The sequence below is a fragment of the Apodemus sylvaticus genome, chromosome 20 (genome assembly GCF_947179515.1).
Source record: "Apodemus sylvaticus chromosome 20, mApoSyl1.1, whole genome shotgun sequence".
Lineage (NCBI taxonomy): Eukaryota > Metazoa > Chordata > Mammalia > Rodentia > Muridae > Apodemus > Apodemus sylvaticus.
The window spans coordinates 24,563,839-24,591,784 of NC_067491.1; the positions used below are offsets into that span (position 1 = coordinate 24,563,839).

The window sequence follows — 27,946 nt, forward strand, 5'->3', positions numbered from 1 at the left end:
GAATTGGAAATTTGAATAGAAGGGGGAAAAATCACAATTAATGAAGTCTTGGGTGAATTTGGTTTCATTTTGCTTTTTAAGTTTGTACTGTCAGCAGGATATAACTTGATTGTACCGCTAAAGTGGCCATTTAAAACAAATTGCCTTGAAGAGAGAAGCCTTGGGAACAGAGATCCCTTCAAGGTACTTAGTTTTAAATGAGTGCTCTGACGGCAATGCCCTTGACCTTGCACTGTTTAAAAGCCCTCCATGTTTGCGCTGCGCTGGATTAATCCAAGAACAAAAGGGAAACACAGAACACAGTATTTGATGTTCTAAGGATACTGCGCTGCCATTGTTAAACCTCTGCTTTTATATACTGACCCCAGGCAGTGGCTAGGATGGCACCTGCACACTAACGCCCCAATGCTGATTCCCCCCCCCCCCCCACCTCCCGAGTTCAGAGAGCCAAAAGCTTAACTGTCCATTGTCCGTCGTTCCTGCAGCTGAGAAGTTCTTTCAAGCAAGCCTTTGGAAAGAAAAAGTCCACCAAGCCGCCTTCCTCGCATTCGGACATTGAAGAGCTGACAGACTCGTCCCTGCCAGCTTCCCCGAAGCTACCCCACAATGCTGGCGAGAGTGGCCCATCATCCATGAAGCCCTCGCAGTCAGCCTCAGCGTAAGCTCTTCCCTTGGTAGAATTTTGACCTATGGTTGAAAATTGACTTCAGCCCAGGCCTAAGGCTCTGTCCTAAATGCAGTCAGGTTCACTATCACAAACACAGCATCTGTCTCCACCAGTCATTTCTGTTCTTGCTATGAATGGTGGACAATATTTGTTTCTCTTACATTTTTTGGTAACATCTGGTGTTTTTCAATCTCATTCTACACTCTTCTAAACCATTCTCTTTTTTTACTTTCATTTATCCATGTGTCTGTCTAACTGTGCATACGTGCAGGTCACCCCTTCTCTGGCCACCCAAGAAACGAAAAAATGGCCCTGTGATCTACAAGCATAGATCCCGGTAAAAATGGTGTGTTGCATGGAAACTGTAAAGACATAGGTTCTAACCTAGCCATGGTTTTGGTGTGGTGGTGGTTGCTTTGTTTTTGTTTTATTTGCCTTTTCTAAAATCATCTGCACGTGTTACAGCCTTGAGTAGGTTCTTGTTTTTCAACTAAACATTACTTTCTCAAAACCAACCTAAAATCCAATTGCTTCTGATTGCATTCAATAAGACACTCACTCCTATAGTACCCAAAGTTTTGATAGTATAAGGAAAAAACCCCACAGCATGTAAAAAAGAATTCATGAGATAATTCTGCGTGTTGTATAAACTAGTTAATGTGAATTTTCTTGTCTGTACATTGACATAGACAGCAGTATCACTGTGCTTTGTCCAGATGATGTCATCACTTATATAAGGAAATCCACACCTTGTCTTTTTGTGAACAACTGCCTAAAGTCTTCAGATTGTAGATAGAAAAGTTAGTTAATATAAAGAAATTTCTTGACAGATATTTCTCTAATGCAACTATCCATAAACCTCAAGCAAAACAATAAGGACATATAGTACATATGACCTTGAGACAGCTTGCAGCTGGGTTGCCAGCCTGGGTTGAAATTGGTGGCTTGGCTTCATTAGCTGTACATGCCTAAGTCTTCTGAGTCTGACGGGAAGCTTATGTAACACCCATCCATTATTTAGATGTCCAAAACTAATCTCTGTAATTTATTTTCTACAATATTTATATTGGATTTTCATGGAAATGAAATGACAGCATAGCAACAAATAAGGTTATTGTTTGCACAGTTTTATAAAAGAAGAAATCAACATTCTGAAAGTATAATGATTGGGGTTTTGGAAGGGGGAATTTCATGTTGCAAGTGGAGGGTTAAGACCCTTGACAAATCCACAATGATATGTACCAATGACTTCTGTCCGCTGTGTCAGCCGCCAGAGATGTCTGAAGCTCACTTTTCCATTCCATACTACCACACTGTTTTTTTTTTAAACTTGAGAAAACAAGACAAAAAGGGGAAAAGAAAAATATTTGTGTTCTGTCTTGAACCTATGAATGAATGCTGGCAAACTCTCTCTCTCTCTCTCTCTCTCTCTCTCTCTCTCTCTCTCTCTCTCTCTCTCTCTCTCTCTCTCTTCCTATAGCTTTTGCCAGTCACAAATAATTTCTATACCTGGTGGATAAGACTCAAGTTCAGCCCTTAAAAGAATAATCCTTCCTTTTCCTGATCTTCTGACCCTGGCCATCTATTTTGTGTTTGTTTTTTTCCCATTAGGATCTGTGAGTGCACTGAGGCCGAGGCCGAGATCATTCTGCAGTTGAAGAGTGAGCTCAGAGAGAAGGAATTAAAGTTAACAGATATAAGGCTGGAGGCCCTCAGCTCCGCTCACCATCTCGATCAGATCCGGGAAGCCATGAACCGGATGCAGGTCGGTCAGTCCTGAAGCTCTTTCAAGGAACAAAACAGAGAGATAAAAAGCCAGCCTTTCCTCTTCTCTTAGTCATTAGATAACAAATTCCACCTTTAAAACCACCATGAAATCACAGCTTGTTTGCTTGTTTGTTTGATTGCAGTTGTTGCAACTCAGCTCTCAATACCAAACGGGGGATTTACTCAAATCTGGGTTGTCAGTGGGAGGGCAAGGCCTATTCAAGATACACAAGCAAGTGAATGGGTTCATACAGGAAGTTAAGGTTTGAGAAACTACTATGATTTTTGCTTCCTTCCTTTCTTACTAACTACCTTTGTTCTAGTTCTTAAAAGATGTTCATTTGAAATCTTACTTTTACACATTTTCTATTAAAAAGAAAAAACAAATAATAATAAAATAATAATAATAATAACTTGAGACATTCATCACAAGCTTTAAGATGCAGAAGCAGAAGTCATTCCGAATGCTGCCTGTGACACTGAAGCCTCTGCCCCCTTCAGAGCATCTACGGTCAGTCTTAAGTTTAGAAAGGGTCTGTGCTCTGACCCTTTCTGCCTTATTACTGTAAAGCCGTGCTGGTTCCCCAGACTCCGGAAAGAACAAAAGCAAATGTTAAGCAGGTTTACTGACTGTGATAGAGGGTCACAGAAAGGTTTCCATGGTTTGTATGAGTATAGTCCCCTGCTCTGCAAGACACAAACTTTCTCCTTTGTTACCTAGGATGCTTAAGAAATTTAAATCACCTTATGATTAGTTTTGCTTTGGTTGGCTTGTCTACTTTGCGTGAATTCATAGAAGCACAACTGGAATAATTTTCCTATGAAAATTTAATATGACCTTTTTCATAAAACAAACCATTTTATTGATTCTTTATGAATTTTACTTTATGTAACCCAATCCTATTCATCTCCCCATCCCTCCAAAGGAGTAGTATTAGGGGTTGTGAGTAGCTTCAGTGTTAAGACTGCTCTCTTTTCTTCAAGAGAACCTGAGATCAGAAACCAGTTCCCAAGAGTTGTGGCCAAAGAGTACACATGGAGGGACCCATGGCTCCAGCTGTATATGTAGCAGAGGATGGACATCAATGGGAAGAGGGCCTTTGGTCCTGGGAAGGCTTGATCACCCAGTATAGGGGAATGCCAGGGTAGGGAGGCAGGAATGTGTGGGTGGGTGGAAAAGGGGCTAGCATGTGAAATGTAAATAAATAAAATATCCAATGAAAAACGGAGTTGTGACTGAAGAACTCCTGAAACTTCAGGAGCTTACATGGGATCTGACAACTCTTTTGGATTCTAGAAGCATTGCACTCAGGAGCACAAACACACACATGTGTAAACACATATGCACACATAAATTGTTTTTAAAAATCAAAAAGAAAAATTTTAGGAAATATTCCATCACATTCTTTTAAGATTAGTTTGTGTCTGTTTGTATTAATGTATGTGCACACATGTGTGCAGCAGTGTATATGCAGATAGGTCAGAAGGTCAAGTGTTCTCTAACACTCTATGCCTATCCCCTTGAAGCAGGAGCGCTCCTTGAACTTACAGCTAACCTATAAGCCAGGAAGGCCCAGTGATCTTCCTGCTTCCACCTCTACTCTGCACCCATGTAGAATAGGGGTTTACAGGTGAACACCGGATGCCTAGTTTGTTACATGTGTCCTGGAATCTAAACTATTCTTAATCAATTGCTCAGTCATCTCTTCAGCCCCCCCCCCTTTTTTGGGCAGTATTAAGAATTGAATTTAGGATCTTGCAAGGCTCAAATATTGGGCTATATCCTTAACCTTAAATCTTATCAAAAGTATATTTTAACAACAAGATGGGACATATAGTTTAGTGTAAAACACTTGTCTTGTGTGTGTGAGGCCCTGGTTCAATACCAAGTACCACATATGTAGCAACTCATGCAGGCGAAATGGGGAAACTGGTTCTCTTTTCTTTTTTTGGAATGGTGTTTTCATAATTTATTTTGTTTGACACTTTGTCATAGTATTCAACAAGCATACAAATTATGCCTGAGAGAAATTTTTTTTGTCATTTTCTCAAATGTTTTTTTACATTTTACATCTTCATGATAGAACGAAATTGAAATATTGAAGGCTGAAAATGACCGGCTGAAGGCAGAGACTGGAAACACAGCTAAACCTGCCAGGCCCCCCTCTGAGTCCTCAAGCACAGCCTCTTCTTCTTCCTCCCGCCAGTCCTTAGGGCTTTCACTCAACAACCTGAACATCACAGAGTCTGTTACCTCAGGTAAGTCAGTGTGCATGTGCGTGTGCATGTGTGTGTCCCCACATGTTTGTTTTTTACTCTCCTAATAGCTACTTGAGAGCAGCAGAAGAGCAAGAAAACTTTACCTGTCCTCAAAATCCTCACACCAACCCTTGGAAATAGCTAAAATGTATCCTAGAAATTCATTTTTTGTTTGTTTATTTAGCTCAATAGTTCTGGGGAGACAGTGTGTGGCCTGAAAGTAGCTCTATAGACCGCCTGCCCTTCAATACTCAGTGCTGCCCTTGTCTCTGCCTCTCGAGTCCTGCGACTTTATTTTCTAGTTTTACAAGAATCTTAGAGATATAGTTTTCTTATCAGTTTTCAAAAAAAATGACAGTGAAGTACTTCTTCTGATTAAGAATAGGATTAATGGGAATAAATATTCTCTGTGGTGATTGGTGTTCATGAATATAACAATAATAACTCCATGCCAGTTAATAGAGTTTTCCTTGTATAGAGCCAGTTTCTAAATTTGACTGCACTAGCCTTCATGATGTTGGCTGGAGAGTATAATGCTGCTGTATCAACCATTCTGTAGCTCTATTAAATTTTCAACAAAGGAAAAAAGCATGTTAGATTCTCTTATTGTAGTCAGCATACAAATGATAAGACAGGGGTACACTTCTGATTTGATTTCAAGGAGTAGCATATGACATAATTTCATCTTCATATCTGATTTATAATTCAATTGTAAAGTATAACTCTTCCTGGGTCATTCAATCTTTGATGAATTTCCTTTAGGAATTGTTTACATGGGTATCTGCGGTAATTGCATGACACAACCACCAGATGACACTGGAAACCAATGTTATACACGTTCCTGGGTAACTAGACAACAAACACTGTCAGAAACAAGACACTGAACTGTTTCCCCAAAATCACACCAAGATGCACAGGATCTGAAGATGAGAAGGAAAATAAAGACATGATATTAAGTGCTCTAAAACGGATTAGAATTTTATTAAATAACATCTACAAATAAAGTCAGAATATTTAAAATTCTATGTTGATGGCCTTTAATAATATAAAAGAAATACAATGAAAATATTTTTCTTTACTATATTTCCAGAAAAAGAATGAACAGTTCTAAGAATTCAGAAAAACAATGTTTTTAATCATTTGGGAGAGTAGCTTATTGTTCCACTAATCAATTACACAAAGAATTCATGACTAGAACTTGTATTCTACTGGGAAGTGTTGCCTTGAGTGATATGGAAAGACACACAGTGAGACATGTTATAACCATCCTACTGCCAAGAGGAGAGTTTTACACTTGATCTTAGCCAAAAGGATGAGAAGCTATGAGGAGAGCTTTTTAATATTGAACACATGGAAAAAGAAGTAACATTATAGGCAGCAAAAATTATGAACCATGTAAAATAGGTAATTCTAAAAGCATTCTCTTTCAATAGTCCCCCAAAGTCCATAGTTTTCACCCCAGTTTGCACAGGAGTAAACCACTTCTTAGGAAAGTAACCGAGGTCATATTTGTCAACATGAATAACGTATCCAGCAAGCAGAAGTAATATTTAAGCCCAGATCTAGAGAATCACTGGCTGGTGGTTTTACTTACTTTTGCCTTAATTATCTATACAAATCCAAAGATACTGTTCATTTGTTAAATGATGTGGGTTTACTCCATATTGTCAGGAGAAATTTTTTATTTTAAGCTTTTAAGAGTTAGTATATCATGAATGACAGGCATGTGGGAGCAGCACCCGAGGTCTATCTGGTTGGAAGGACAGCTACCCACTCAACATCATTATAGAGAATTCTATGCTCTCTTCTTAGTCTCTCTATTCTTTCTGTCATGAACATGTTCTTAGGACTTCCAGATTTATTTTAATAGGCATGGCCTAAGGAGCCCAAACAGGAAACCCTAACTCACTATGTAGCTAAGTTGACCTTGCCTTCCCAGTTTCCCTGTCTCTTCTTCACAAGTGTTGGGATTACAGATGTACTACTATGCCAACATCGTGCCCAGCTCTTAAAATACGGCCTTTCCATTATTTTTGTAGTTGTAGTTGTTGTTATTAACTGAACACATTTTTTACTGGCTTTTTGTTTGTCTAGAGTGTGTCAGCTTTCTGATCTTATGCCCAGTGCCACCTCCTGAAGGAAGCTCAATCAATCTAGGACTATCTCCTGTCAGATCCTCTCTGTTTCACTGTGCTGTTTATTTCTAGAAAATTCTGAAATCACTTTGTTGAGAACATATATCCAGAGAAGAAAACATAGTTTTTTTCCTACTTTGATATGCATCGCAATGTCCAGATTACTTCCTTTTTTATGCTAAGTATTTACTTGATATTTATGAATATGTATGAGTAATTGAGCAAGAGACTGAAGAGGAAGTTTGGTGATGAATTGTAAGAAGTTTAAGTATGAGCAACCACTGGCATGTTCCTCTAGGCTTCCAAACTTGGAACAAGTAATTTTTAAGAAACAATTTTATGAAGCTATGTTTATATATCTTGATGGGATAAGTTTTATAATTTGATATATATGTGTATTCTGATATAACCATCAGCTCAGGATGATGAACATTATTGTCTCTTCAAATGTCAATCATTTACATCCTTTGAGAATTTCATTCTATTCGAGTCATTCCAAAATACACCTAGATTATATAACCCTTTAGTTATCCTTTTTGTTGCTAAAGAATAACTAGAAATAATTCTACAACATTTTGTTTTTAAGAGAATAGATAAAAGAGAAAAAGATTGACACTATCATGCAGGAAATTAAATTCTCATAAAGAACATTTTCGGTGACTTAGAACTTTTCCAATGAAGGAAAGGTCTAGAATTGAGCTCTATAGTAGAGTACTTCCTAAAAATGCACAGAGCCCTGAATTCAACCTATATGTAACATTATTAGGTATAATAATAATAAACTTTGGAGTGATAATTTTATATACCTTTTGCTGAACCCACTTACTCTTCTCAAGTCATCTGAGAGACAGTGCTCCATGCTACCTACCCCATGTTCTGGATTCTTAAATGAAACACATACATGGGGGGGTGGAGGAGAGACAGAGAGAGACAGAGACAGAGAGAAAGAGGGAGGGAGAGAAGGAGGGAGGAAGGGAGGGAAGGAGGGAGGGAGGGAGGGAGGAAGCTGCTTTATAATTTAATTTGCCTTAAGCAGATCAATGACTAGGTCACTTCCAAACCCCCACATAGCTAATACTCTCCCCTCTCTCTGGTATTCCAAAGTTATTACTTACTAAAACCTATATTGCATCTTCTGCCCCAGACCCAACTCTGCAGCTCTCTCAGGCTGAGTCCCCCAGCACCTACATGGCGGCTATGTTCTCTGTCAGGAATCTCTCAGGCATAGCATATACTCCTTTCCTGGCATGGCGGCTCTCCCTTCCTGCTCTGTTCTCAGTTCCTTGCCCTGGAATCTTAAAGTCCTGCCTCTGTCTCCCTGCCCAGACATTGACTACCAGTAACTTTGTTGACCAACCAGAACCAACTAGGGGCAGGGTTCCTCAGTGTCTTCTGTGTGGATATGTAGATTCTCTTGCAATTTTGAGGACCAAATTCACAACATATACCATATTTTTAAAAGTTGTTTGTTAGTCACATGATATTTAAGTAATTTTTGCTCTTCCTGTATGGCATTATACATTTAATTATTATTGATATAATAGAGGTCATTCCAGGAAGGTGTAGTGTATTTCCAGTACCCAGAAGACAAGGATTGCCATGAATTCCAGACTAGCTCAAAGATAATATGGTCCCATATCAAAAAACAAATATAGAAATATTCCATTGTCAGAAGTCATCTTAATAAGTTGTTGGGATGATAGTAACCACAACCACAGTATTTGTATAAAATTATTAATGCAGTTGGGTCAGACACATGCATTATTTTTATCCATAGAATAATATCTTCATATTAGTATTAGGTGTGATTCAATAATATCATCATTGTTAAAGGAAAACAACATATATGTGGGATTTTTTATACCACTCCTCCAAAATGGACATTTATCTGCTATAACACATTTTATATTTTGATATTTAATTACCTTTAAAATATGATGTTATAAATATGAGTAAGCATTAGCATAGTTAGTAACTATTACAATATTACTAAAAACAGAATTTTTGTTTTGAAGCTCTTAGTATACAGGATCCAGCAGAACAATGTGTAACATGTTTCTGTAGGTATGGTAATGTCACTCTTAATAGTATGCTTGATGTCATTCCCTGACAGTTATAGATATAAAGCAAGGGCTAACACAACTGGACCTTGTCCCTCATGCCTGAAAGGTATTTCATTTGATAGCCATTCTCATCTCAGCACCTTTGAATTCATTAAATGAGGAATTGGATTGCTTTTCAATGTGTTACAGTTATAATGGCGCCTGGATGTTATCAAGATCTATCTATAATAAAGGAACGCTCATTTCCTCACTTAAAGGCAACACTTAAGTAAAGACCTTGGGAAGCATAACTAAATTCTTAAACTGAAATATTAGTCCCACCCCATAACTCATACTTTTGAGAACTGAGAGCGGTGGATTTTTACACAGACAGGTCAGCATGAGAAACAGGTAGCACTGCACCATATTTATGTCGTGGGAGGGAGAAAAGATGCTACTCCACAGTGATGGTTTCTTTTGAATTCCATAGATATTTTGCTAGATGACACTGGTGATGCAACTGGACATAAGGATGGCCGCAGTGTGAAAATTATAGTCTCCATCAGCAAGGGCTACGGTCGAGCCAAGGTACTCCTCTAATCTTATATATAATCTCGTTCTTTATAAGTCAAGAAGAAGAACTCTCTTTAAATGTGCTGTATATCTGAGGGCTTGTTCTTGTTGATATCCTATTTGTCTCCTTTGGTGCCAGCTAAGTATGGTATATACAAAAAAAGGTAGAGGCAAATAGATGGCGTCTCCATGCACAGGTCACTTAAGCTGCTGTGTGATCGTTGTACAGAGGGAGCTTATAAGATACAAAATATTTTAGATACCAGAGAGACAGTCTACTGAAATCAGTGGAGCAAATCCCATTAATGACACATGTCCATGTCCCCGTAAAGCATAGTCTTACATGATCAGGCAACTATTTAACTTCTGTATTTAAACGTTATCTTCAAATTAATGTTATTTGACTCTGTGTCCTAAAACTCAAAGAAAATGAATTGTTACTTACTATTGCAGAATACATATTTGTATTTTGAATCAAAAATAAAGTCCTTGAGTTTTAAGAGTGAAATCCTGCTTCTGAAAATGTTACTCATAACCCAGAATCATATTCTGTTGCCCGAGCTGTAGACTTGTGCCTGATTTTCACAAGTAGGCATTTCTGCCTAATGGTCTCAGAGACACCTAAACTACTTCCCATTGAAAGGCAGCTATTCTAGAGCACTGTGCATCTACACAGTTTTCACTGCCCTATAAACAGAGCAGAAAGAAAAATTTCCCACTCAGAATAACCCAACTCGCAATGTATTTCAACATCTTTTCCCAGTACAACCCAAGAAAGTTTCCTTGATATGCAAAGACAGTCATGATAAAGTGTCGTGGCTTTTAAAAAGTTATTTTCTACCACGTGCAGAGGCAGATAAGTCCAAGGTCAAGCTTTTAGTGAATTTGGATGCTAGTGTAGGCACTGTGATAGTCAACTTCACAGTTGAATCTACGGTGCCTTTCCTTGGGGTCTCTGATGGGAAGAGAGAGGCTGTACTACTTTGGTGTCCTTACTCATGCTCTATGCTGATCCTAAATGTCTCTGAAAGAATGTGTTGCTCTGTAGTATTACATTGGAGATTAGGACTTTGACAAAAGAATTGGGGAACATATTTAGCCCTAATAGTGCTAAAATGAATAATATCAAAAGCACTTAGCTAAACATTTGCAAATTTTTTCTATATTAAAAATTACTTTTAACTCATATATCTGTAAAAAAGAGTGATGATAATTTACATTTCCTATGTCAAATATTATAGATAAAGAAAATGAGGGTTAAAGTCAGTTGAGTGATTTACTTCTGGTAATATTTCTTAATGAGGTAGTAGATGTTATATGTTATAGAATCCATGCATTCAAAATGCTTGAAGGCTCAATTATTATTTTACTACATTTTAATGGCCAATAGACTTTTGAAACTAGGATTGTAATGTGTTAACTAAATCTACCCACTGGTCCATAATTATTATACCAAAGAATTATTTCTATCTAACCAAAAATAAAGAATATTACAACTTAATTGTAGCTGACAATCTTGAATTTATCATATTCCTAGGGGAAAAACCCTCAATAATCTGCCCTTTAAATAATTTAGATATGAGACCATCATTTCTACTATTAAAGTATGCCTCATAATGAGTCCTATAAGTTTCTCTTGTGGGTTCCTAGAAAATTTCTGACAAATTCAAAATCAGACCTGTTTTCAAATAGGTAAATATGCTACCCATAGGAGCATGGGTAACCTAATTGTTAATGATGCATTATTTTTTTTAAATTCAAATTAAAAATGAAAATACTGTGTGTTTACTTAATCAAAGAGAGAAAGCATAAAGTAATAGGTCAAAGTTCTAGATTTGTTTGACAAGATCCAGTCTGTCTTCTACACCTTCCTCCTGCATGGACTCTCAAGGGAGTAATGCATCAAGTACATCACTGTGAAAAGCAGTTCTGTCTGACAGCTTTATTCTTCTCTTTCTTCTGAACTGCTTATTCACCAGATTCCTTTTGCCTACCATGTCATCTGAGCTGTTTTTTTCGTTGTTGTTGTTGTTCTAGCCATTACTTTATTTGTTTGCTTGTCTAACTCATTGGGTTAAATTTTATATTCTATATGTTACCACATATCATCTTAAGCAGTAACTACATTAATATGTTTAATTAGGAAGTATAGTGATACTCTTGGGTCTTATCTTCATTTTGTTTTCCTTAAGGACCAGAAGTCTCAGGCATATTTGATAGGATCCATTGGTGTTAGTGGAAAAACTAAATGGGATGTCTTAGATGGTGTCATTAGGCGTCTCTTTAAGGTAAGTTTTTGAAAGTCGCTTAATACCAATTTTAATATTTTCCCCTTTTGATGCTTTACTTAAGTTTCATAGCTTAGATGCATCTGATCTCCCTACCCCATCTCCATAGGGAAAGATTTCTTTCCCAGTACTGCTTAATACAAAAATTCTTATATAGTCCATCATTTATTAATTTTTAAAAATGTATTTGTTTTATGTCACTGAGTGGTCTACATATAAGTCTGTCCACCATATGCATGCCTGATATCTGTGGCCAAAAAATTACATCAGATCCCCTGGGTCTTTGAGTTGCAGCTGTTTGTGAGCAGTCATTGGGGTGCTGAGGGTTGAAGCCAGGTCTTCTGGAAAAGTATTGTTCTTAACCACGGAGCCATCTCTCTACCCAAAATGCCTACAGCACTGGGTGTCCCAGGTTGGTTTCCCATCTGACTAATAAAAAAGGCCCAACCACAGTTAGCTTCTGAGATCAAAGGAAATCACATATACTTAAGGTGATATGGCCATAGGAAAAATTGTGACTCAAAATTCTTAACAAACAGTATGCATTATAACCTTATGAATTTATATTTGTTGCAGATGAGTTGAAGCTCTATTCTGACTTTTTCCCCCTTTGGTGTGAACTATTTTAGGAATATGTGTTCCGAATTGATACCTCCTCTAGTCTTGGTCTGAGCTCTGACTGTATTGCTAGCTACTGTATAGGAGATTTAATTAGATCTCATAACCTAGAAGTGCCTGAACTGCTACCTTGTGGATACCTGGTTGGAGATAATAATATCATCACTGTGAACCTGAAAGGTAAAATGAAAAGCATAAGCTATACCCAGACCCCTCCTTTTCATTTACACTTACAGCTTGTTAAAGTTTCCATACATTGTAAATTGTATTGACATCTGTCATAATTTTGGTCTGAACCCAGAGCATTGGTTTGTCAAGATATATAAACTCCTGCTAAAAACCATTGAAATCCCAATAACTTAGTCTTTTCAGAACTGTAATAACGTTCTTAAGAGTCACCAAGACTTGTACAAGAAGGGTATCTTGGTGGAGTTCAACTTCTTGTTTTTTCTACCTCATCTTTATAAGAAGAGCTTTCAATGAAAATTATTGTGTTTCCTGGACTAATATATTCATCGCTATATTTTGGTGATAAAATATGTATATTTAGTAAACATCCACATTGGAGTGAAGAAAGTCAAGAACCAGGGCTCATGCATGCTGCCGCCTGGGCTCTGGCTCCTGTGACTGGTGATAGCTAATGTAACATCTGATGCAGGCTCAGCTGCTGCCTGCGCTCTGGCTCTTGTGGCTGGTGATAGCTAATGTAACATCTGATGCAGGCTCGCCTCTTTGGTTCCTTGTTTGAATGTGTTCAAGAATGGGAAGGTGTCTACATAAACTGTGGGATAATAGAGGGATTAGTCAATATTTGGTTTTACGATGAAAGTAATTGGGTTAGTAAAAGAAAACAATGTTGCTCTCTTCTTAATCCTTTACCAAACAGTATAATTTGGATTTTTTTAAAAAGCTATGGTGCTTTTATGACTGACAGAAGCTAATATGTATAAGAAGGAGGACAGGAATTGTCCCGTTTAGTTTTGGCTTTTTGAAACTGGGTTTCAGCATGTAGTCTCTGCTGGCTTTGGACTCATACTGTCTTTCACTAAGCCTGGCTCAGTCCTCATGAAGCCATGTCCCCATCCTGCTTCTACAGAATGTTACATATCTCTCTTTCTAATGTAACACTAAAATTACAGCTCTAAGACAACTTATTTAGTTTAATGATTATTTCTTTTAACAAAATTAAATTAGTATCTTTCGTTCTTTAAGCAATAATGGAAAATATGCAGCTGACAGTGAAAGAAACAGCTTAGATTTTTTACTATATATTCTAATCAATGTGTTCCCTTTTCTAATGGCATCTAATACATGCAAGTTAGAAATAGCTACAAAATTATATTGTAAAAGCTACATTTTATGACCATTTGGGCTTAATAATATATTTCAGTTATTCCCCGAAACAATAATGCCTATTATTCCATTTGTTTTTCCCTTCAGGGGTAGAAGAAAATAGTTTGGACAGTTTTGTTTTTGATACACTGATCCCTAAACCAATTACCCAAAGGTACTTTAACCTGCTAATGGAGCACCACAGAATTATACTCTCAGGACCCAGTGGTACTGGAAAGACCTATTTAGCAAACAAACTTGCTGAATATGTAATAACCAAATCGGGAAGGAAAAAGACAGAAGATGCAATTGCTACTTTTAATGTGGACCACAAGTCAAGTAAGGTAAGTCACAGATGCTAAGAAAAAACTCTTACTTATCCAGAAGTATCTTTAGCAGTCAAGGTTTAAAATTACGTGCCACTTGTATTTCACACATGAAAAAAATAACCATTGATGTAGTCCACTAAGATTATAATCTAGCAGATGAACAAACTTAGTTTTAATTAATGTGCATAGAAAAGCTGGTTTTACTCACCGCCACTTACCATGTACTTGGAAAGGCACTGGGATTATGTCGAAGAAGATGTCAGAACCTCTGTTACTGAATTCCCTTCAACACACTTTTACAATGTGTTAGACACACAGGGCAGCTATTATTTCTGGTGCTATGGAAACAAGAGACCTAAATGACTCCACAGGCTGAGTCAGGCTCTATAAGAAAACAATATTTGGTTTATGCCTCAATAAGTGGACATAAATTAACAGGGACATGGCAGGAATTGAGTTGATTTGACAATGGCTGTGATAGTTGCAGAAAGTCTAGCAAGGCAGCAATTTGCTTGGATCATATCTCTAGAGAAATTCTGCTTGAGAAGTTTGCGCCAGTGAACATTGTTGGAGGGGGCCACAGTTCTAACGTGCCACACTAATCCGACCCGTCTACGTGGACATGTGAGGCTAGCAAACTTCACCAGCACATTCTCCGATACTTACTAAAATAGGAATCAGGTGGTAGCTAATGTGCTCATAACGCTGCACTAATTTTACCAGTTCTGTATATTAAAATCTCAGCTGCTACTACCTGAGCGCTCTTGGGAAAGTACATCTTGTCATAACCATTATGTTGATGGAGTCCTAGTGAGAAAGGGTCATTCCATAGTTGGATGAAGTCAACTCGACAAGCCTTTTTGTCAGTTGGTCAATTATTGCTACAATAATAAAATAGCTGTGATAAACTTGGAGGGAAAAATTTATTCTTTCCCACACTTTCCGAGAGCTCAGTTGGTGGTCAGCTGGGCCCATTGTTGAATCTGGCAATGTAGAACATCATGTGAACACCAGAGGATGTGGGGAGGAGATGTACAGCTCATGGGAACCAGAACTCAGAGAGCAAGAAAAGGGACGTTTTCTGAATAAGGGATATGCTTTAAAGGTGTGTCTCAAGGGCACTCTTCCATCACACCCTCCCTTTGAGTCTCCCACCAGGAATCAACACCTCAGCAGTGTATTCAGTTGATGATAGTAGCAGCTACTTGGCAGAGTCAGTCCCTCCAAGCCTGCCAGTCAGCATCTAAGTGCATAACAGCAAACCCTTTGAGGAGACCTAGGACATGATATCCGAGATTTGCAAATTTGCCGAAGTACTGCTATTCCCAAAGTCATTGGGTTCTTCAGCTAAACCGAATGTGTAACTAAATGAAGAGACCCATCTTAGTGGAATGGTTCGTTAACCGCTGGGGGATTAGGAACCATTACTGAATTCCTTTATACCTTCATTTTGATTCTAAAACTTTAAAATGAAGAAAACTGTGGGGCTGTGTTAAGAAGTCAAAGAAAATGTGCGTGGGTTTCTTTGTTTTAGTTTTGCTTGTTTTGTTATGACACTAGGTTGATACACACACACACACACACATATTAAAGGTAGCACACATACTTAAAGTACACTTATTAATTATTTATTATAGCCCTTTGCTCCAAATGCAGATTTTGTACACAAGTACTTACCCTCTCTCCCCACAACACGTCTTTGAACCTTGGCTCAAAATTACTCCCAAGTGGTAATATACATACAGTGCAATTGGGTGTCTTAAACACGCAGCCTTTAAATTCTGGATATTTTTTTGGAATTCAGCATGATTTGAATTGTGGTTATCTCACTTTTTGTCATCTGCTCTGAAGAGTGACACAGAAGCTGAGGTAGAAAACCCGAGTCTTCTCCGAGCTGAAGGAGAAGGAGACAGTTGCTCATTTGTTCCCATCTGCATGTTTAATGTGTCCCATGATCTTCTTTCTTTCTATCTTCACATGAAAGCCTTTTAGTTGCTGTGCTTCCCTTTCCAGACAAAAGATAAAAGAACCCAGAGGTCTCTTGGGTATGCCCTCTGTTCTCTTTGGCTTTTCCTCAATGTTGACATGCCAGAAGTCCACAGTTTGAAAAATAAAACAAAGGGCAAAAAAGTGGTTAGAAAATAAGGAGAAAGGATTCAGAAGGAGACAAAAGCATTTTGATGAAGTGCAGGAGTATTCTGTATATGGCTGGAATCAAATTTACCAACTCTAAAATTAAATGGGATGCAGCTTGACAACGTAAAGAATAGTTGGTCGATATCTCTAATAAAATGTTCTCCTTTGAAAGATATATTTATTTATATATAATTTTTTTGTTTCATTTATTTTTTAAATAGTACTTGGAGAAATTCTTAATAATGGTCATTAAATTGTTTCTACCTATGTATTTTAATACTTTTTTTTGCTTTCAGAAGAGCAAAGGCATTAGATAGGTTCATGTTTTCTTACAGCTATGTGGTCAGGCGTAGGATTTTCAGGAGTATTTAAGTAGAACGTGATGCTCAGAAGCAGTGATAGGAAGAAACTCTTGAATAAGTAATAGAGCACTAATGTAGAAAGCACAAAATTCAAATTGAAAGATGTTGATTTTTTTCTCCATTAGTTTGTTACATATGAATGAGCTGTCACTCAGGCTGCTTGCAGAAGTCGGACAAGAGAATATGGCTTATTATTTTGAAGTTTAAAGCAAATACGCACAGTCATTTAGGGAGTTGTTGGGGGGAGGTTTTAAGAAGGAGGGTGCTATAAATGAAGAAGGAATGTCAAGTTAAGATTGTGCTATGGGTAGCAATGAGGAATATAGATCTTTCCAAAAGAAAATGCTAATGAGGCGTAAAACAATAAGTCTTTCGCTATAAAAAAAAATAGAGCCATATAATTACTGCTTTGTTTTTGCTATTCTATTACAATGCCGAGGAGATGTGGCCAGCAATCACTTACTCAAAAAAAAAAAAAATCAAACAATAAGCCATCAAAGAGAAAAAGAAAACCATCTCCTCGTGTTTTGGGTAGCTCTTCATTTTACATTCTGTTCCTCTTCCCACACTTCAAGCCCTCCCTCACGCTGCCAGCTGGAGTATTGTGATTGAGAGCCAAGCGCACAAACAATTACACTTTGTGACATTTGATATAACAGACCCAGACCGATGGAAATGGATTTAGAAAAGAGTATGTGGCCAGCTGAAGCCACTTGGAAGGTTAGGTAGGAAAAGATCAGAAAACTGGCCTTGGCAGATTCATTTGTAATGTGTCTAGAGTCGAGATCCAAAAAAACAAGGATTCCATCTCCATATAACAGTAGTGCTGCCCATGGTCTCATGGTCTAGATATGGCATCATCTCATGACCAGGTCTATGTGGCATCAGGCTCTGCTTTTTTACCTACTTCAGTAAGGATGGCAAATGCTTAATACAAGTTCATCAGTCATGGTTCCAGCACCATACTACATACCTTTCAATTATTCTGCTGGTCTGAATTCTCTTGCTTCCTTGCATATAGTATGCCAATACCAAACATTTTTTTATTTCTAGCAAACTATTGCCTTTATAATTCTGATTTTTTTTCTTTTCTTCCTACTTCACTGGAAAGATCTTTGTTGGTCTGTTCCATTGCTTGCCCAACTTAACCTACTGTAAATAAAATTAGTGCCAACATTCTGTTATCTCTCTCTCTCTCTCTCTCTTTCTCTCTCTTTCTCCCCACCTCCATCCCTGCCCACCCTCTCTTTCTTCCCCCCTCTCTTGCCCTCCCCTCTCTCTCTTTCTCTTTCCCCACTGAGTACCATTGGCAATGTCCACTTTCCCGGTCTGAGAGTGCTCTTCAAACTACAGATGTTTTCCAGTTCATCAGATCAAATTATATGTAGAAATGACAGAAGTGACCCTGAAAGGCATCAGAGGATGATCCCCTTCCATCCATCTCGACCCCAACCATCCTCACAGCTCCCCTAAAATCCCCTTCACGCTATTCATTCATATCATGGGAAATAGAAACTCTCTTCATAATTAAAATCTGACTCAATTATAATTCTCTAGTGGTTTCTGTTGCTTTCTACACTAAGTCCAAAATATCACACTTTTTCTGTTCAGCATGACAGTGTCCCTTGGCTTCAACAATCTCTGTTCTCTTGGATCATTTCCTTTCCATGCCATAAAATCTCAGATCTACCTAATTTCCTTCCCATGAATGGTGCATGTGTATGTCTGTGTGCTCAGTAGGTGACTTGCGCTTTCTCACCAATCATTTCAGATTGTAAATTTCCCTTTAAGTTATGTGCCTCCGTGTCGCTCACAATGCTCACAAAGCTCACTCTTCGCACTTGTCTTTGGAGACACTGTATTCTCATATTCCTGTCTTTCTCAGTGAGGATCTCTTCTCCCAGTTTTAAACATTAAAATATTCCTTAATCATTAAAAATAAATACAGTTACTGTGTCAAGTACTTCTGCTACTTGAAAATATTTCCTAGAAGCTGTGTGCAACTTTACATGTTGTAAAACAAAATATATAAAAAAATGTCATTTTATGCTTATTGTAGTTATATTATGTATTGCCAAATATTCTTGTAGACAATAAACTTCTTGAATGCTTTCATTAGTATATATTATGCATATATAACATACATAATATAATACTATGTACATGTATGTATATAATTATATATACATATGTAATTAATACATATCATATATAATTATAATATATGTATATACATACAAATAATTATATAGAATATATGCTTATATAACATATAACAATTACAATTTATATACAGTGTATATATAATTATATAATATATTATATATTATCGTTGTATATTTCTTATGACAAATTGCTCTCTCCTACTGACAACAGAGGAACAACAAAGGTTCATGGCCCACACTTTTCAATGTGGTACACTGCTATTCTGTATTTATGATTCCAGTTTCTTTTTTATGTTTCCCTTCCATTTCACAAATCACAACCATGCACTGGGTCCCACTCCTCCCGATCCTTATTATTTTCCCAAATATATTTCACAGCTGTATTTTCTTACTTTTACTTTTGTTTTTCGTGTTTTGACTATTTTTACTCCTTACATTCTGTTGTTTAAACCTACGACAGGCTTCTTCTTAACTCTCTGTTAGAAGAATTATCTCATGAATTTTATTTCCTGTATGGTATTGTGATGTTCTTATTGAGTTGGTTGTCTGCTAATCTATAGGATATTCTTGAGACAGAGAAACTGGGTCTCTGAACTCCCAGTGCCTGGCACATGATAAAGGCATGTTACACAATGAATAACTTCAAATTTACCAGTTGAAGTTTTACTTATTATTCACGATTCATGTCATAGGCCATCTCCCTATAGCTCATCAGAAAACCCTAATGAAGATCACTCAGGGCCTCTGTTGAGCCCTTGCCTCTCTTTATCTCCTTGGCTGTTAGTTCTCTGACTTAACTTCATGGATAGAGGGAGGAAGCATCCAGGATGCATGTGCATGTGTTTACCTGACTGACAGAAATTGGGATCGTGGAATTGTTTTAACCCTGAGCAAGATTTACAAATTGAAAATGGCATTATAAATATGCAAATTGTATGGAAATGTTCCAACTGATTAGGATAATTCTAAGAAACCTAATTTTGTTCCTGACCTACCCATCTGCAAGAACTGTCAATCAGAGAACTGGTTATCATATTTAGGTTCAAAGTTATTAGACAAGAATAATGCCTGAAAAATGAAAGGAAGCTAGAGAAATGGCGTGTGTTGATGTTAAGTGGTCCCATGAAATACAAGAAATGCTTTCTGTGTTTAAAATTGCACCGGTCACCTGCAAGCTATAAATAAAGAATTATCTACTTTTTTATCCAAGTACTGAGGCTACGTTGTTAGATTCAACTCATCTAAATAATTCAAGTCCAAATGTTGGGAGTGTATTAGGAACCTTAAAAAGTGCCATTTTAGCTTTATTCTCTAACTGAAATAGCTTTGGTAAGAATCTACTTCACGGAAATATCGAAACCAGTAAGGCATCTTGATTCTTATAGCTGATCAGGAGGGTTGCTATCTAGAACTCATCTGGTTTTCCTTAGGAGGTGGAAGGAAAGGTAGCCATGCTTTCATTTTGAGTTAGCCTATGGAAATAGCCTGCCTTCTTCCCCACCCCTCTCTTCTCTTAATATGTGAGCCTTTCCATTTTAAATTTACTTTGTGCATTATCTCCATAAAATCTTCTTATGAGTAATAGCAGAAAGCCTGAATAAAGGGCACAGTTTGCTCTTTTTCAGAATGTGAATGCTTGCATGAGCTGGAGACTTATTACTGATCGGTATTTTTTGTGTATTTAAGGAATTGCAGCAGTATCTTGCCAACTTGGCTGAACAATGCAGTGCAGACAATAATGGGGTAGAGCTTCCTGTTGTAATAATTCTGGATAATCTTCACCATGTGGGCTCTTTGAGTGATATCTTCAATGGTTTTCTCAATTGTAAATACAACAAATGGTAAGCTCATAAAATAACGGGAATAAACGGGTATAGAAAAAGTGATGTCATTTACTTCTTTGTACCTTTTTATGTTTTAATACTTGTAGTAGATACCATTAGTATAATAATATCTAGTGATATCCTATAGCTCTACAGTATTTGCATGTGTGCTTTAGAATATCTATTTATCCACAGTTATGGTTCAAGAAGGATTTTTGCTTTGTTCATTTCTTTGATATGTTGCTATTTTGGTTTTTGATATTGTTTGGAGACAGGGTTTCATTATATTAACCAAGTTAGCCTCAATTCCACAAGTGGTCCCCCTGCCTCTACCTCCTCACAGCATTGCACCTGGTCGTCAGGAAAGCATTATGCCTCTTTTGATGATGTTAGTTTCCATAGACACACTGGAAGTTTAGATCGCCCATATGGATGCTTTGACTAGGGCATGTAATAACTAGAAGGGCATGTATGTAATAGAGATGTTAAAGACGTCTATGCTTTTATTCCACCCCTACCAAAATACCAGTTCAACTTTTCTCTAAAGATGAAGTTAATTCACTTGGATATATCTCCCTCTAATAATGTAATGCTTTGTTATGCAAAGTGAAGGGACACATTAAATCAAGCTGTGAAAATCTACATGTGTGTTGGAGTATAGTCTCTAGAGAAAAACATAACAAACAAAACAATATAAGAGACATTAACTATATTGTATTGGTGTTTTAAATAACCAATCTTTGCTAGTGACAAACGACTACATCCCTCGCATAAAATAAAGGTTAAAGGAGGAATCAAAGCATCATGTTTAAGAAGGCTGGAGAGATGGATAGCATCACTTGTTGATCTTACAGAAGACCTGGGTTAGATTCTCAGTGCCTACAAAATGGCTGCTCACATTGGTCTGTCACTCCAATCTCTGGAGATCTGGCATCCTCTTCCGACCTCCGTGGGCATCAGGCACACATGTGGTATACAGACATACACCAGGGCAAAACATTCATGCACACAAAATTAAAAATATCTGTTTTAGAGAGAATCTTTAAATATACTGAAAATTGACAAGGTTTTGGAATAAGCACACCAGATATACCAGAGTAAGCTGGAGGTAGTGGTGCAAGCCTTTAATGGTAGAAAATTAGAGACAGGCATATTTCTGAGTTCAGTGCCAGCCAGAGCTATATAGTGAAGCACTATCTCAAAAAAATTAAATAGATAAACCACTGTGATTATTCTGCACATCTTTCCCACTTTCTTCCCCCCCCTCTCTCTCTGTGTGTTGTGTTAATTGATTAACACTACTCTAACCACTTGGTGGTGGCAGTTGTGCATCCCTCGCTACCTGGTCCAATGTTCTGAGTTCCTGAATGAAACACACACACACACACACACACACACACACACACACACACACACACAACACACACACACACACACACACACACACACACACACACACACACACTTCCATTTTAATATGTCTTAAGCAGCTCAATGGCTGGGCTACTTCTGAACCTCTATGTTCCTAACACCTCCCCTCCAGTACTCCTGAGTTATTACTTACTACAATTTATATCCCATCTTTGCTGCCCTAAGACCTAATTGGTGGTGTGGGGCAGGGGGTGGGGAGCAGAGCGGGGGCTGCTCTTTCCCAGCTCTTACATGATTGGAATGATCTCTCTTTTGTATTTCTCAGGCCTGGACCTGATCCTTTGCCGTGCATGGTGGTTCTAATTCCTCCCTCTCCTGGTCCCCTTGCACACGAATTCTAATGTCTTGCATCCTCTGTCTCTCTCTGTCCAGTGATTGGTTGTCAGCAACTCTATTTGTCAAACACCAACTGGGAACAGGGACCTCAGCATCTTACATATGGATTCTTTTGCAATGTTGAGAACCCGATTAACACAATACAAACATTAGAACAAATCCATCTCTCTCTCTCTCTCTCTCTCTCTCTCTCTCTCTCTCTCTCTCTCCCTCCCTCCCTCCTTCCCTCACACCCTCCCTCCACCCTATCTATCTATCATCTATCTGCCTATCTATCTATCTATCTATCTATCTGCACAAAGGTTCACATGGGGAGAGGAAGAAGCCACTTTGCCCTAGTGTTAGATTTCAAGTTAAACACTTTGTTTCTATTATTTTGTCACTTTCCAATTTAACATCACAAAAATTTTCCTCTCAAAGACTACTATTAAAGGAGAATAGTGTTTATTTTTCTTGTTTTTTTTTCCTGAGACACTTTTAATTGCTTTTTCCTTTAGAACATCTTAATGTTCCATTCTCCATTTTTTTCTAGTCCTTATATTATTGGAACCATGAACCAGGGAGTCTCTTCATCGCCAAATTTAGAACTACATCACAATTTCAGGTAAGGACTTGAAAGATTGCTTGTGTGTGTGTGTGTGTGTGTGTGTGTGTGTGTGTGTGTGTGTGCGTGCACACGTGTGTGCACTCAGGTGCGCACATGCCTTTCTCTCTAATCATAAAGGTGTCTTGAAGGCTGTTTTTCCATTTGGCTGTTGACAGTCCTGCCCACAGTGACCTATGTTGTGAGTGATAGTTCTCACTTCACCTGGAACTCTGTTTAAGCAGATGTTCTGTGATCTTTAATCAGAAGTGTTTCTTTTCCTGCTCGCTACTTCCGTGGATAAGATAGAGCACTCTGCTTCTAAGTGAAGACTCTGAAGAGAGCTCCTATTTCAGGGTCTAGGATTCTGCTACAGAAGCTCTCTCAGCGTGTGTGTACCCACTTGCTCTCAGGGATATAAGCTTCTTGGAAGCTCTCAAGTAAAATTCACTGTATTCTAACTATAATGGTCATAGATTTTCTATATGTTTGCAACATCAAACTGTGACCATTAATTATTAAGGGAACATCAGTTCTTTATCTTGCAATAAAAGTTACGATGGAAATAAATTTTAGGTTTAACAAAAAAATTAACTTGATTTTTCTTTTCTTTATTTGTAGGTGGGTATTATGTGCAAACCACACAGAACCTGTGAAAGGCTTTTTAGGCAGGTATCTTCGAAGGAAACTGATAGAGATGGAAATTGAAAGGAATATTCGTAATAATGACCTAGTCAAAATTATAGACTGGATTCCTAAGACGTGGCATCATCTCAATAGTTTTTTGGAAACACACAGTTCTTCTGATGTCACCATTGGTGAGTTCCAAAATTAAAATAATTCATTTTGCAGACACTGAGTACTGGGTAAAGGTGACAGATCGGGTGGTAAAATCCCAAGCATAGCTAGTCCTTTTGGAGCTTCCAAAGATTAAGAGATTCTTTTCTAAAACTGTCTTTTTCTAAGGGTTCACTCTGTAATTATTTCATTTTATCTGACAATTATGGACAGTAAAATTAAGTTTGCAATGTTAAGTATCTAAAAATCACATTTCTAGTCAGAAGAAAAGGTACCCAGAGTATTTATTTTTTTATTCTAAAAGAAAAAAAACAGCATGTTATCTGTTAGCCCATTCACCTGTGGCTGTGAGGGAGTGGGTTTTTATGAATAATTTGTTGTGTTTCCCTTTTTTTAAAGATAAAACCAAGTTACTCTCTTTGTGGGCACAATGCAGTTTGTTTTTCTATTCCTTCTTAAGGTTCATGTGCAGAAGAATGCTTCTCAGTGCCATAAAATCATCAAAAGATCTTCAGCTGCAGGCAGGAATTCTGTTCTCAGCTCAGATATCTGTACTGATTCTATGTTCTGCAAATAACTGACTCCAAATTCTGCAAATAATTGCTTTTTGTCATGAACCATTCATCCTGGTCTAACAAAACTCTACATAGTTTGTAAAACAGGATTAGATTAGGTATTTTGATATTTCTCATGAATCTGTGTTATGCCTTAGATTAATATTTCATTGTTAAGAAAAAAGGCCTGGAGGCCCTCTTCCATGACTATGTTTTTATGATTACTGGGCTAACCAAGTTAGGAATTTTCTAGGCATACGTGTATTGTATTACTCCATAATGTGTCTAAACATGTGTTTATATTAGTAAATGCAATGCTTCTGCAACATTGTATCGTTTGTGTCTTCTCAGGTCCTCGACTTTTCCTTCCTTGCCCCATGGATGTGGAAGGTTCCAGGGTGTGGTTCATGGATCTTTGGAATTATTCCTTGGTACCTTATGTTCTGGAGGCAGTGAGGGAAGGCCTTCAGGTAGAGTACTTGGTTTGTATTATTGTGTAGATAAATAAATAAGCAAATAAATGAATAAATAAATAAACATAGAAAAGAAAAGAAGGAAGGAAGGAAAAGAAAACCACATTATTTTAAAAAACAAAACCATTTATTTATTTGGCTATTTATGTAGAAAATTAAAGTAGGGAGCATGAAATACACAGCAGTATGTCTGTTATGACGAATGTGCAGTAGTTTGTTAGAATGAGGCTGTTCTTTTCTGTGTACCTCATGGAGGTTTTCCAACGTGATGTGTTGAAGGCAAGGATTGTTACAGTGGGGGTTTGAAATGTTCTAGTAATCAGATATTTAATCACACACGTGTACATCTTAGGGCACAGACTATGAAAATCACACAGCTTTAGTTCTTCATAACATTTTTCATTTCATGAATTTTCAAAAATCATTGTAAGCTGTGTACAAGGTGAGCTGGTCTTTCAAACTTTATTTATTCAAAGAATTCATATGATCACTTATGAAGACACATTTATAGTAGAGAAATTATACTTTTAAATTTATATTTCAGTGAATTATTTGCTCTCCAGATATAGTTTTCATATTAGTAAACTATTATATGTTGAGTCTTATTTCATATTTGCTTTCTAACAAAAAGCAACCGAAGCCTTAGAAGCCTCAAAGCAGTGATATTATAAACTCCACAACTTCCTTAGATTTTAGTTTGGAAGATCAATGGACTGCTAATATTAAAGTAAATAATACTTGTGAAACTCTTCCCTGATTATTATAATTGTGTAAAACTTCCATTTGAGTGAGAGTCATTATCATTTAAAATCCATAACCTCTCAAACAAAAGTTATATATGCCTCTAGCTTCTTGCGTTGGCTCCTGATGTTTGGTACTAGGTTAGTGGGAGAACGGAACCAATTAGTTACCCTATAGGTATAAAAGATCAAGTTGTGATCCAGCATATGAAAAGCGGAATGTAGGGAAAGAACCTTTTTCATGGATGCACAGTTCTTAGTGAAGTTGAAACCTTTACTATGTGAACGAATTTAAATATTAGGAATCTTGAACTCTGGCTATGACTTCTAGAGCAGAAAAGGTCATTTGCCGTGACCTTGCATCTACTAACTAAGGTCAAAGGACCTTTACCTAGAGGAAGAAGTACAGGAATGAACCTGAGTTTCTCTGTTTGGAGGAAAAGAAATAGAAAGTCACTTTTGGATGAAGGCTAGTGCCTGCTGAGAAGCCATATGGGGGACACTCTCTGCCACATGATCTGTTTGGAAAGGATGCAGCTGACACATTGAGTTACTCTCCTGGTGATTCCATCTTTCTTGAAATGTTAGTGATTACATCTTCTCTGTTTGGGTGTTTAGATTAGGATACTATTATAATATTCACTTTCTGTGACCTGGATGCTTGCTGTCCTGGCTGATTGCTAAAAACTGGCTCTGGTTGATCATACATTCTCAAGTCATTTCTAGGTCAATTCTAGACCCCAAATTTTGTAAAATAATAGTAATAATAATAATAATAATAATAATAACAAATCTGTCCTGTTTTAGATTTACCTATTGTTTTATTCTATATGTATGAGTGTTTTGCCAGAATTTATGTTATGTGTAACACATACATGCCTTGAGCCCTTAGAGGCCAGAAAAAAGTGTCAGTTACCCTCAACCTGGAGTTCAGAAAGGCTGTAAGCTGCCATCCCAGTGATAGGCCCTAAATTTGGCTCCATTGGAAAAGTAGCTGGGGGTCTTAACTGCTGAGCCAGCCAGCCCTCCATCCCCTAAACACAAACTTTCTATGAATTGTACATTTTTGCCTTTTAATTAGCTATATATACATATCTATTTTATACTTTATATTAAGCAGTTTTTAGCTGAGACAAAACTTCCCACTCTAAGATGAGAGCTATTTAAACTAAACTAAACTAAACTAAACTAAACAAACAACAAAGGAAGCTGATGACCTGATGGGCGACACACAACCTTCAGGTCTCTGCTTCTGTCCCCGCTTCCAAAAGGAATACTGGGACCTAAGTCATTTTGTATTGTCACAGTTTCAAACTTTAATGTGATTAATGTGATTCCCGGAGCAACCTAAAAGTATTCCCTGGACTAGCACTCAATGCGTACATGTTTCTTTCATCTCACTGAAAACATCATCATCACTGGACACACCACGTACCACACTCTAAGGTCATGACACTAAAGCACCTGATACTCAGAACGGTCCTGGGGGACACAGGTCATGAGGGCAAAGAAAGGACTCTTGCTTCTTCCTAGGTGTGGCATCTCTTTCCCCTTCTCCTGGCCTCAGGCCAGAGGTTTTTAAGAAAACCTCTCTGGCGGTTCCTCCGAAAACTGGGCACCTCACTTCCAGAAGATCCTGCTATACCACTCCTGGGCATATACCCAGAGGATTCCCCACCATGTAATAAGGATACATGCTCTACTATGTTCATAGCAGCCCTATTTATAATTGCCAGATGCTGGAAAGAACCCAGGTATCCCTCAACAGAAGAGTGGATACAAAAAATGTGGTATATCTACACAATGGAGTACTATTCAGCCATTAGAAACAATGAATTCATGAAATTCTTAGGCAAATGGATGGAGCTAGAGAACATCATACTAAGTGAGGTAACCCAGACTCAAAAGGTGAATCATGGTATGCACTCACTAATAAGTGGTTATTAACCTAGAAAACTGGAATACCCAAAACATAATCCACACATCAAATGAGATACAAGAAGAAAGCAGGAGTGGTCCCTGGTTCTGGAAAGACTCAGTGAAACAGTATTTGGCAAAACCAGAACGGGGAACTGGGAAGGGGTGGGAGGGAGGACAGGGGAAGAGAAGGGGGCTTTCGGGACTTTCGGGGAGTGGGGGGGGCTAGAAAAGGGGAAATCATTTGAAATGTAAATAAATTATATCAAATAAAAAAAAAAAGACAAAAAAAAAAAAAAAAAAAAAAAAGAAAACCTCTCCAGTCTCAGTACCCACTGCAGTTTGACGCCAGCCAGCTCTGTTCCTAACTTAAAGTCTCCTGGATCCACCGGGTGCCTCCCCACTCCCCACCCATCCACCCCCACCTCCCTCCCGTCCTCCTGAGGCTGCTTTGTGCAGCCTCTTACATTTCTTTCTTATTAGGCTTATGGTTTCCCCATAGATCCTTATAGAAGTCATATTTGAGTTTCCATTTTTACCCCTCTTTTCTCGGTGGTCTTGTTTATAAACATGTAAAACGTCTCTCAACAGAAAGCAGTGGAATTATGAGGTTATTAG

General features: G+C 37.7%; 1 protein-coding gene across 4 annotated transcripts in view; it reads left to right on the forward strand.

Annotated features, from left to right (window-relative positions):
- The window catches only part of Nav3 (neuron navigator 3), a 324,118-nt gene that overhangs the window by 290,796 nt on the left and 5,376 nt on the right, over nt 1-27,946 (forward strand). For all 4 annotated transcript variants that reach the window (XM_052165326.1, XM_052165327.1, XM_052165329.1 and 1 more), the window contains 11 exons: nt 486-658; nt 2,279-2,432; nt 4,519-4,693; nt 9,361-9,458; nt 11,636-11,731; nt 12,361-12,529; nt 13,790-14,025; nt 20,360-20,514; nt 22,796-22,867; nt 23,468-23,664; nt 24,550-24,668. In XM_052165326.1, the coding sequence (XP_052021286.1) occupies nt 486-658; nt 2,279-2,432; nt 4,519-4,693; nt 9,361-9,458; nt 11,636-11,731; nt 12,361-12,529; nt 13,790-14,025; nt 20,360-20,514; nt 22,796-22,867; nt 23,468-23,664; nt 24,550-24,668 (1,644 nt within the window). The remainder of the gene's footprint in view (nt 1-485; nt 659-2,278; nt 2,433-4,518; nt 4,694-9,360; nt 9,459-11,635; nt 11,732-12,360; nt 12,530-13,789; nt 14,026-20,359; nt 20,515-22,795; nt 22,868-23,467; nt 23,665-24,549; nt 24,669-27,946) is intronic.